Source organism: Anas acuta, chromosome 6, assembly GCF_963932015.1.
Source record: "Anas acuta chromosome 6, bAnaAcu1.1, whole genome shotgun sequence".
In the NCBI taxonomy this organism is placed as follows: domain Eukaryota; kingdom Metazoa; phylum Chordata; class Aves; order Anseriformes; family Anatidae; genus Anas; species Anas acuta.
Window position 1 is genome coordinate 19202905 of NC_088984.1, and position 12196 is coordinate 19215100.

The 12196-nt window shown below is 42.5% G+C and overlaps 1 protein-coding gene across 3 annotated transcripts in view; it reads right to left on the reverse strand.

Moving 5' to 3' along the window:
* Positions 1-566: 566 nt before the first annotated feature.
* The window catches only part of LOC137858226 (sodium channel protein type 1 subunit alpha), a 110359-nt gene continuing 98729 nt past the window's right edge, over positions 567-12196 (reverse strand). For all 3 annotated transcript variants that reach the window (XM_068685645.1, XM_068685646.1, XM_068685648.1), the window contains 3 exons: positions 5394-5498; positions 4244-4514; positions 567-3846 (listed from right to left, as the gene is read on the reverse strand). In XM_068685645.1, the coding sequence (XP_068541746.1) occupies positions 2678-3846; positions 4244-4514; positions 5394-5498 (1545 nt within the window). In that variant the 3' untranslated portion in view covers positions 567-2677. The remainder of the gene's footprint in view (positions 3847-4243; positions 4515-5393; positions 5499-12196) is intronic.

Sequence of the window (12196 nt, forward strand, 5' to 3'; positions counted from 1 at the left end):
CACTTCCCAGCTGCATTTGCTTTTGTCAATATGAGTATTGAAATGATGATGACTGAAATATCACAGACAACATCTTCTAGGAAAACAATGGTTCAGAAAGGTTCTTTAAAAAAATCTGAGGAAAAAAAAAAAAAAAAAAAGGTCATTTACTACAATGCTGGTTCACCTTTTTCAGAAATGTTCTTGAATATGAGATGTTCCATGTTCTGTCTGTGAACAGCCGTTAGCAAGAATAAATTGGTTCTCAGGGCCAAAGTTGGGAATACCTTGTATCTAGTACTATTTTCAGTCCTCGTTTTCTCTTTGTAAGTTCAAGAATGTTCAGTTTTTCACATTCCTGTAAATGCTGTGAGCCTCCTAGGATGCATTCAGGACAGCTCTAATATTTGGCTGTTGATGACTCCAGTGCATGGAGTGGCTCCATTCACTCATGGACTTAATCTCTGCAGTATTACAGAAATATGCAGAATCATTGTATTCAGTGTCTAACATGCAAAATTAGAAATTTTTGGAAACATACCTTTTTAAAATTAATGTCAGATAATAAAGACAAAAGGAACATACAATAAAAAAATGTAATCTTTATTATTTTGGCGCATTAATGATGTTATTTAGCATCAGTTAGGGTAATAGTAGCATTTTCCTGCATGCAGTTCACTAATATAGTATTAGTCAATAATCTTATTAAAAGTAATCTATATTTAATTTTCCTGTGTAAGAAACATAAAATGTCCTGATGTGTTTGATTATACAATTTTGCTACTTTCTCATTGTGAAAAAATACTGTGGACCCAATATAACATTTAGAACTGTTCTAGTGCAGTGTGAATAATAATAATAAAAACATAGGTGAGTAAATATGAGGAAAAAAAAGATTCTGTGAAAGGAAGAATGTATCTGAAAACTTGTGATGCAGGCACTGCTTAGACATTCAATTAAAACTTCACATCTCTTTTCAACTCAAAAAAAACACCACCACCACCAACAAAAAAAAACAACTTAGAGTTTTAAAAGCAAATTATGAACTTATTTTGCAGAAAGTATTGACATGTTTTCAAATACAGTAAAAAAATAAGACAGCTATCTGTTTTCTTAGTCACATCTTGTTCTCTGGAGTTCTTCTGTGGAAAAGTGGTATCAACAGAAAGTAAAAATAAAATGGTGTGCCATCAACCTGAAGATAAAATTCAGTTCTTGTTTTATGTACATAATGCTGAAAAATAAAATAAAATGATTTTTACAGTATTTATATTTGCTTATAAAATTCTAATATTATTTTCAACAGGTTTAGTATTTTTAAACATCTGTACAGTTTGGATATACACTATATGCTTTTCACTGAAAATTCAAAAATGTAAACCAAATAAGCTCCTAAACAGCTGCAAAATATTGCTTAATGGTATGGAGGAATGAGGTCTCATTGAATAGTTTATTTCATTTAGTTCTGATGTATGGCTTCCCATATTTAAGAATCCTGGACAGTCAAAGGAACAGCAGCATAGGCAATATAAACATGCACTGATAGCATCCAAACTATCTATAATGGTAGATAATACGTAGTTTAACCTGTTGAAAGCTTGCAGGCTACACTTATTGTGGTACATATTTGATGCAATAAATGTGCTCAGGTCATCATTATCTGTTTGCTCAAACATGCACCACAGGTTAAAAATTACTATTTACATAGCAGAGGGCTTTTCTTTAACATACACAACATCAGCCTTACTGAGAGCTGAAGATGGCTAAACAATACTGCAGGATAAAGCAGAACAACGTTACAAAGGGCTCTTTCTTATTATTTTGGCGATTTGAGGGCAGGTTCATTTTGTATGCTGATGGACATTTGACAAATACAGAATCTGTGACTCCAGACCTAGAAAGAAGTTTGCATTGTCTGAAACTTAATGGTCTGTGCAAAAAAAAAAGTAATAAAAAAATATGGATTTACTGTTCTTGTGAGTTACAGGGGACTTTACAGGCATACCAAGACTGGTTTGGATATGATACAACATGAATACATTAATTAAGCACCTCAGAATTTATTATTCCTTTCCAGAAACACTGAGCTAAAATCAGTTGTTCTTTGTGACTTAATGTTATTTTCATGCATGATCTATAAGTGCAGCATGCCTTCATGCAAATCATTTCTGTGTTTATATTAGTCGCATAGTAGAACACCTGGCTCTTATACCTGTAAAGTAGTGCTTGACCTCCTTCCCCAACAGAAGCCCCATTTACAAAAATAGTCACAACATATGAATAAAAAAAAGATGAATCCACCAACACAGATTTGTAAAAATATGACATATGTGGCAGTTGAAATGCAAACAGTGGATATAGTTATTGTATTGTTTTATGCTAAACACACAACTACTTGGTTTGCACCCCTTTAGCTGGTCCCTACAGTCTGAGTAGCCATTTTTTCTCTCCTCTTCAGCAGTGTCAGCTGGTAGTGAGAACAGTAACCTCCTGTCAAGGTTGTTTCCCCATGTCATGGTCACAGTTACTGACGAGGGGTCACTGTCTTTTAATAGGCACTGACCTTTAATGTACAGTATATTTGTAAAAATTGTCAGTTTGGCATAGACCTCCAGCAGGAGTCCTGTTGACACAAACACAATACCCTTACAGGCTATGAACTGTTTTGTACATAGATTATTTTGCTTGCTATTTATTTTTATTTCTGAACATCTTTGTCTTCCTTTTCATGCTTTTCTTTGACTAGCCTTGTTACACGATCATAAGAAGGTGGACAAACTGCTGTTGATGCGGTTATATCAGTTTTCTCTGTAAATGAGTTTTCATTTAACTTGTCAATAAGGGTTTCATCTTTCATACCCTGACCAGCTCCTCCTTCCATTTTGTTTTTGTTATAGATAAAGGAAGCTTGTTTTACTGTTCGTTTTAAAAGGTGACGTCTGTAAGCACGCTGAATAATGACAGCAGATACTTCTTCTTGTTTTCTTTTTAATGTTGTTGTAATTGGTTCATAGGAAGCTTTTGAAGGGTTTGATGCCATAAATCGGTCTTCCATTTGTATTCTGAGGGCATCCATCTCCCCACTTTCCCCCAGGACACGCTTTGTGAAAGCAAACAAGATGTCAAGGCAGTGAATTCTGTCACCGCTTACCATGGGCAGATCCATTGCAATAAGCTGGACTTTGTTTGGTTTGGGTAGGTGAAGAGGTGGATCAAGTGCCGCTGCAAAATCAGACAGTTTCTCAAATTCCATAAATTGTGTTGCATCTGGATCAAACTTCTCCCAGACTTCATAGAACATCTCAAAGTCATCCTCACTCAGAGGCTCAGCACTTTCTTCAGTGGCAACACCAAAGTTCTCCAGAATCACAGCAATGTACATGTTCACCACTACCAGAAAGGATATGATGATGTAGCTGACAAAGAAGAAAATCCCAACGGAAGGGTTGCCGCAGTCTCCTTTAACAGAGCTCCCCGGATGAGGTTTCTCAGGGTCACAGTCTGGCTTCCCACTGTTCAGAATTGGGGCTAACAAACCGTCCCAGCCAGCAGATGTGGTGATTTGAAATAGGCAGATCATGCTGTTGCCAAATGTTTCAAAGTTGAACATGTCATCAATCCCAGCTTCCCTCTTAACATAGGCAAAGTTGGACATGCCAAATATCGCATAGATAAACATGACCAGGAACAGCAGCAGGCCAATGTTGAACAAAGCAGGAAGAGACATCATCAAAGCAAAGAGCAGAGTGCGGATTCCCTTAGCGCCTTTAATGAGACGCAGGATTCGACCTATTCTGGCAAGTCGGATGACTCGGAACAAAGTGGGGGATACAAAATATTTCTCAATCATCTCAGCTAAGAACATACCTAAAATAGGGGGGAAAATAAATAAAATAAATAAATAAATAAATATATATATAACCAGTATTGCCACTTAATCTCCATATTATAATGGTAATTTAGAAAAATAGTTTTAAAATTGATGTTTTGTGTACCAATTAAAGATATTCCATGTATTCTTGCATAATTTCTATTACCAGTTATACTTAATATCTGCTTGTGCAATATATGTTGAATGATTACAGTTATGATAGCTGGATTAGGTACGTTAACAGATAAAATGAAAACTTGCCTGACAGTTACAAACCTTGCAATGGCAAAAGCCAACTGCATAGCTCTATTGAGTAAAAGTTCACATTATATTTATTTGAAGTTCACATTATATTTATTTGACTGTATTTTTAGATTAATAAATACAACTTACCTACTATTGAGAGAATGACAACTACAAAATCAAAAATGTTCCAGCCTATAGTGAAATAATAATGTCGGAGTGAAATTAATTTCAGGACACATTCTCCAGTGAAAAGGACAATAAATACCAGGTTTATCCAGTATAAAATATTTTCCATTTCTTTACTCTGGTCATCAGTTTCTACCATCATGGTAACCATGTTAAGACAGATAAGAATCATGATGCTGATGTCAAATGCTTGTTGTGTCACAAAATCAAAGACCATGCCTTGGAATTTGTTCTGAGGAGAAAAGGAAAAAAATAAATAATTCAATACAAACTGTAATTGTTTTTCTTTTCCTTTTAGAAGAAAGTAGAAAAATATATGTAGTAAAGTGAAGCTTCTATGAAAATATATCTAGGTAATTTAACTAGAGTAGTCAAATCAAAGTGAATACAACAGTTTAGTTCAGTCTACTTTTTTTGTATGCTACCTGGCAGAATCATGAAGTTTCTCTCTGTTGGGTTCTGATTTCACTGTTACTTTTTTTTTTTTTTTTTTTTTTGCCTCATACACTTTCTGTTCTGTGAAACACATAAGACTGAGCCCTTACAGAAAAATAGAGAAGGAGATCATGTGATTAAACATGGTCCTTCCTTAAAGCATAGCCATGAAAATGGATCCATGGAAATCATATGATCACTTTTAATTTTGTGTTGTAACTTCTGCTTGGCTTTACTATCTTACCATTCCTTTTAAAATTACTTCAAATAATTGAATGGGAAAACATTTAGCTTAGTCCAGACTACTTTTTGTTTTTTACTGTGAACATTTACTGTTGCTTTTTACTGTGAACATTTTTGCTTGAAAATTTCAGGAAACATTACAGCAAATCCAGCAAATATATTAAAAAAATCATCAAATGGTTTCAAAATACAGAGCTTTTATAATGTATTATGACTGATGGATCATAAATCCAGAGAGTGTTAGGTAATTTAAAATGACAATTTTTGAAAGAAGATATGTTGCTTATAGTTTGCTGAGCGAAATACTCATTTTTCCTGACTGATAAACCAGCTAATGGTAATTTGTACATGCATAGAAATTGGCTCTCTCTATATCAGTAAAAATTTGCTGTTCATAAATAGCTATTGGCCTGATATATAGAAATAATTTTACCCCTGGTCTTGGTATAGGTTTTTGCGGTTTTTTGGATCCCAACTTTTTCATTGCATTGTAGTATTTCTTCTGCTCTTCTGTCATAAATATGTCTTGACCTCCAAAGTAAAAACATGATATCAAATCTGGTTATAATCACATTTATATTCAGTGCTGAATTTTTTTTAAAGTGAAAGGTGATTAATAACATATAATTATTATATACGTGTTACTGTAAGGGCATAAGTATAAACTGACACTAGGAGAATGATATGCACAAGCTTGAATTACTCTTACCAGTAGCTATCTTCAGTTAATACTAATGAAGTACTATGAAGCTTAGTTAACCATTTACTAAAGTTTTAGTTTAAAGCTTCATTATATCTGGAGATAGGCCTACATACACCATCAGAAATGATAAATAGGACATCTAACTCAATTACATACATAGGCCCCAGTATTTTTTTTTGTCAGACTTTTAGTACCAGACACAGACTAAGAAGTATCATGTCTGACAAAGGTGACTCCCTTTTGTAACTGTTTTGAAATGGCTTCTTGGCACAATGCCTCTAAATCCAAACATTTTTTACCAGGGCTAGTCATTTTTGTACCAAAACAGACTCTAATTCAATTAATAATGACTTTCTAAAAATCACACCTTATAGAATATCCTGAGTTGGAAGGGACCCATAAGGATCATTGAGCCCAACTCCTGGCCACACAGGTCTACCCAAAAATTCAGACCATATGACTGAGAGCACAGTCCAAATGCTTCTTAAACTCTGACAGGCTTGGTGCCGTGACCACGGCCCTAGGGAGCCTGTTCCAGCATGGGACAACCGTCTCAGTGAAGAACCTCTTCACGATATCCAGCCTGAACCTCCCCTGTTGCAGCTTGACACCATTCCCTTGGGTCCTATCACTGGTCACTAAAGAGAAGAGATCAGCACCTGCCCCTCCACTCCCCCTTGTGAGGAAGCTGTAGGCTGTGATGAGGTCTCCCCTCAGCCTCCTCTTCTCCAGGCTGAACAGGCCCAGTGCCCTCAGCCGCTCCTCATACATCTTCCCATCTAGGCCCTTCACCATCTTTGTAGCCCTCTTCTGGATACTCTCCAACAGTTTCACATCCTTTTTGTACTGTGGTGCCCAGAACTGCACACAGCGCTCGAGGTGAGGCTGCACCAGTGCAGACCAGAGTGGGACACTCACTTCCCTCAACCAACTAGCAGTGCTATGCCTGAGGCACCCCAGGATATGGTTGGCCCTCCTGGCTGCCAGGGCACACTGCTGGCTCATATTCAGCTTGCTATCAACCAAAACCCCCAGATCCTTCTCTGCGGGGCTGCTCTTCAGCGTCTCGTTGCCCAGTCTGTACGTATAGCCAGGGTTGCCCCATCCCAGGTGTAGGACCCGGCAGTTGGTCTTGTTAAATGTTAAACCTGAAGGAACATCCTTCTCTCAAGAGTTTATAAAAAGTACTGTGTATTAGTAACTTATAGATAGCTGTTCACTATTGAATAGGCAAATGTTGGTCAGTCATTTAGAAAATCAAGATTAGTGACTAAAGACATAGTTGTTTGGATAGATGTACTTATATTACAAAAAAGTGGATTTTCATGGAAGTTATCATGATTGTCTTGATGGTTAAAATGCCCCAAATACTCCAGGTAACCTGCAAGAAGATTCAATGAGAAAAATGGTACCTTACACTAATCCCTGCCAATCCTTTTCCACATGGTTGGATAAAATTCCAATATTGTGATTTTCTAAGTGTGGAAAAGATTTCTGATGGATTCTGAAACTGAAACATTCAGAACCAAGCCAGGCAGTGTTTAAAGATAATCTGACTAGATCATAATGTCTTCAGAGAATTCAGAGGTTGTTAAGTAATGTTTATATCCCTTCTAGAATCAGACTGGGCATACTTCTCTTTTATGAAAATTCAAGTGGCACAAATATTTCAAAAGACAGATGATGTTCATTGGTGCTCAGGGATAACCTGTCTTGTAAAATAAGAGCAAAGATAAAGTACACATCTTTGCAATGATTTTGGTTATGTGCTTTGCGGTAGAGTTGACATCCAAATGATCCAAAGGATCATTCTTCTAAGTAAAACAGGATAGGCTTGATTCATTTCACAGAATAACAGAATCACAGAATTGTTTAGGTTGGAAGAGACCTCAAGATCATCAAGTCCAACCTCTGACCTAACACTAACAAGTCCTCCACTAAACCATATTGCTCAGTTCAACATCTAAACATCTTTTAAAGACCTCCAGGGATGGTGACTCCACCACTTCCCTGGGCAGCCCGTTCCAATGCCTCACAACCCTCTCAGTAAAGAAGTTCTTCCTAATATCCAACCTAAAACACCCCTGGCGCAACTTTAGCCTGTTCCCTTTCATCCTGTCACCAGGCACATGGGAGAATAGACCAACCCTCACCTCTCTACAGACTCCTTTAACGTACTTATAAAGAGCGATAAGGTCACCCCTGAGCCTCCTCTTCTCCAGGCTGAACAAACCCACCTCCTTCAGCCGCTCCTCATAGGACTTGTTCTCCAGACCCCTCACCAGCTTCATCGCCCTTCTCTGGACTCTTTCGAGCACCTCCATGTCCTTCTTGTAGTGAGGGGCCCAAAACTGAACACAGTACTCAAGATGTGGCCTCACCAGAGCTGAGTACAGGGGGACAATCACTTACCTAGACCTGCTGGCCATACTGCTTCTTATACAAGCCGTATACCATTGGCCTTCTTGGCCACCTGAGCACACTGCTGGCTCATATTCAGCCGACTATCTACCAATGCTCCCAGGTCCTTCTCCACCTGGCAGCTTTCCAACCACTCATCTCCCAGTCTGTAGCTCTGCTTGGGGTTATTGCGCCCCAGGTGCAGGACCCGGCACTTGGCCTTGTTGAACTTCATGCCGTTGACCTCAGCCCATCGGTCCAGCCTATCCAGATCCTCCTGCAGAGCTTTCCTACCCTCGAGCAGATCGACACACGCACCTAACTTGGTGTCATCTGTGAACTCACTGAGGGTGCACTTGATCCCCTCATCCAGATCATTGATAAAGATATTAAAGAGGACCGGACCCAGTACTGAGCCCTGGAGAATGCCACTAGTGACCGGCCTCCATCTGGATTTGACTCCATTCACCACAACTGTTTGGGCCCGGCTATCCAGCCGGTTTCTAACCCAATGAAGCGTACGCTAGTCCAAGCCACAAGCAGACAAGTTTCTTGAGGAGAACACTGTGGGAAACGGTGTCAAAAGCCTTGTTGAATTCAAGGTACACCACAACCACAGCTTTTCCCTCATCCACCAAGCGTGTCACTTTGTCATGGAAGGAGATCAGGTTCGTCAAGCAGGACCTGCCTTGCATAAACCCATGCTGACTGGGCCTGATCACCTGGTTGCCCTGTAAGTGCCACGTGATGACACTCAAGATAATCTGCTCCATGAGTTTCCCTGGCACTGAGGTCAAACTGACAGGCCTATAGTTTCCCGGGTCTGCCCTCCGGCCTTTCTTGTAGATGGGCGTCACGTTTGCTAGCCGCCAGTCAACTGGGACCTCCCCTGATAGCCAGGACTTTTGATAAATGATGGTAAGCAGCTTGGCCAGCTCCTCCGCCAGTTCTCTCAATATCCTCGGGTGGATCCCATCTGGCCCCATCGACTTGCGTACATCCAAGTGCCATAGCAGGTCACCAACCATTTCCTCATGGATAGTGAGGGCCACATTCTGCTCCCCATCCCCTTCCACCAGTTCAGGGTACTCGGTATCCAGAGAGCAACTGGTTTTGCCGCTAAAGACTGAGGCAAAGAAGGCATTAAGCACCTCTGCCTTTTCCTCATGTTTCATAACTAAGTTCCCCCCACACCCAGTAAAGGCTGGAGATTCTCCTTAGTCCTCTGTTTTCCATTAATATATTTGTAAAGACATTTTTTGTTGTCTTTGACGGCAGTAGCCAGATTGAGCTTCAGATGAGCTTTGGCCTTTCTAATTTTGTCCCTGCACTGCCTCGCAACATCCTTATAGTCCTCCCGAGTGGCCTGCCCTCTTTTCTAAAGATTGTAAACCCTCTTTTTCCTGCTAAGCTCAAGCCACAGTTCTCTGTTCAGCCAGGCCGGTCTTCTTCCCTGCCGGCTCGTCTTTGGGCACGTGGGAACAGACCGCTCCTGAGCCATTATGATTTCCTTCTTGAAGAGCGCCCAGCCTTCCTGGACTCCTCTGCCCTTCAGAACCACCTCCCAAGGGACTCTACCAACCAGTGTCCTGAACAGTTCAAAGTCAGCCCTCCGGAAGTCCAATACAGCGGTTTTACTGGTCTCCTTCCTGGCTTCTCCAAGAATGGAGAATTCTACCATTTCATGGTCATTCTGCCCAAGACAGTTTCCAACCACCACATCTCTCACCAGTCCTTCTCTGTCTGTGAAGAGAAGATCTAGCAGGGCACCTCCCCTGGTAGGCTCACTAACCAGCTGTGTCAGGAAGCTATCTTCCACGCTCTCCAGAAACCTCCTAGACTGCTTTCTCTGGGCTGTGTTGTGCTTCCAGGATATATCTGAGAAGTTGAAGTCCCCCACAAGAACAAGCGCTGACGATTTCACAACTTTTGTCAGCTGCCTGTAGAACTCCTCATCAGTCTCCTCATCCTGGTTTGGCGGTCTATAACAGACCCCCACCAGGATGCTTGCCTTGTTGGCCTTCCCGCTGATCCTAACCCATAGGGACTCAACCTTATCATTCCCAGCCTCAAGTTCTGCGACATCAAAACTCTCTCTGATATAGAGAGCCACACCACTGCCCCTTCCATGCTGCCTGTTCCTTCTGAAGAGCCTATAGCCAGACATTGCAGCACTCCAGTCATGAGAGTGGTTCCACCACATTTCCCTGATGGCAACCAAGTCGTAGCCTGCCTGCCGCACGATGGCTTCCAGCTCTTCCTGTTACCCATGCTGCGTGCATTAGTGTAGATGCACTTCAGTTGGGCCATTGCCTTCTCTCCCAGCCTTGCCTTTGTTCCTCCTGGCACAGCTCTAACAAGCCTTGTTTCAGCCCGGTCCCCCTTCTCACCTAGTTTAAAGCCCTCTCAATGAGTCCTGCCAGCTCCTGGCCTAGGATCCATTTTCCCCTTAGAGATAGGGACCCATCTGCGGCCATCAGGCCGGGTGCTGAGTAAAGCACCCCATGGTCAAAAAAAACAAAATTTCTGTGTTGGCACCAGCCTCTGAGCCACGTGTTTATCAGGTGGGCTTTCCGTGTCCTCTCTGTACCCCTCCCTGCCACCGCAGGGATGGACGAAAACACCACCTGTACTCCTGCTCCATCCACTAACTGTCCCAGTCCCCTAAAGTCCCGTTTTATGGTCTTCAGGCTTCTCTCTTCAACGTCATCACTGCCAGCCTGGACTATTAAAAGAGGATAATAGTCAGAGGGACAAACCAGGCTGGGAAGCTTTCTGGCAATGTCCCTGACCCTGGCCCCAGGGAGGCAGCAGACTTCCCTACAGGTAGGGTCAGGCCGACAAATAGGTCCCTCTGTTCCCCTGAGAAGGGAGTTGCCCACAACAATCACCCTTCTTTCTTTCCTGGTGGAGGCAGTCCTGAGGCGTGGAGTCAACTTCCTCGCCCTAGGCATCCTCCTGGGCAGACTTTCTACCTCTTCCTCAGCTACCGGTCTCTCAAGCTCCAGGGCCTCAAACCTGATGCGTAAGGGCACCTGGGAAGGCGGGGCCAGTGGGGGGGGGGGGCATCGCCTGCGATGTCGAGCAGGGACCTGTCTCCATTCCTCCTCAACTCCTGGGTCCCCTGTCTCTGCCCAACAGCAACAGCGCAGGGGGCCACCCCCATTTGGCGTGTCTCACCCCGGTGCCTGTCCTTCAGGCCATGCAGGGAGTCGCTCCACAAGTCTATCTCCCATTCACACTCTGATATCCCTCAACCTCTTGACCTCCTCCTTGAGTTCTGCCACGAGGCGGACCAGGTCATCCACCTGCTCGCACCTCATGCACACAGTCTCTTTGCTCCCTGCAGGTGGTAGCAACAGGCTCAGGCACTCCCTGCACCCAGAGACCTGAACTGCTGCAGTTTTGAGCGGGCAGTCGGTCTGGGTGTGTACAGACTTCCTGGAGAGCGCACTGTGCCTGGTGTACACCATTGCAGCTGAGCTAGCGCTAGACCGCCATTAGAGGAGGTGTTTGTATGGGCGGGGGGGAGCGCTCTGCCCTTCCTGCTCACCCTGCCTGTGCGAACTGCCGCGCCACGCCCTAACGGCCGCGCCACGCCCTAACTGCCACGCCACGCCCTGTTGCCAGTCCTGTTCGCCATGCTTCTGGTCGCTTGCGCTCCCTAGGGGTGGCTTTTGAATGGCCAGAGAGGAGGCGCTGCTGGCTCTGCCTATACCTCCTTCTTGCCTCCTTCACCTCCCTCACGAGGGCTGCTGGGTCCTGGCAGCTCCCTTGAGTGGGCTTGGTGCTGGAAAAATTAGCCCTGCCTGCCTGATCCCCTGCTCCGATGCATTATGCATCTGCCCTGGAGCTGATCGCCAATCGATTATTTGATAAATATTAGATGTATAGTCAACTTGAATCCTGCCTGATTTTGTAGCTCTTGTATTTGCTTAGTCTTTCCACATCACATGGAAGTACTGCAGATGAGTAATGTTAAAAGTTCACTCAATATCTAAAGTGCCTGTAATTTATGGAACTGACAGAAAATGTCATCTAGGTCTCATTGCCTTATGATCAGTCCTGAGATAAAGCTAACCTTCACAGAGTTAATACATTAATAGAGACAAAGATAACAAATATCACGGTTT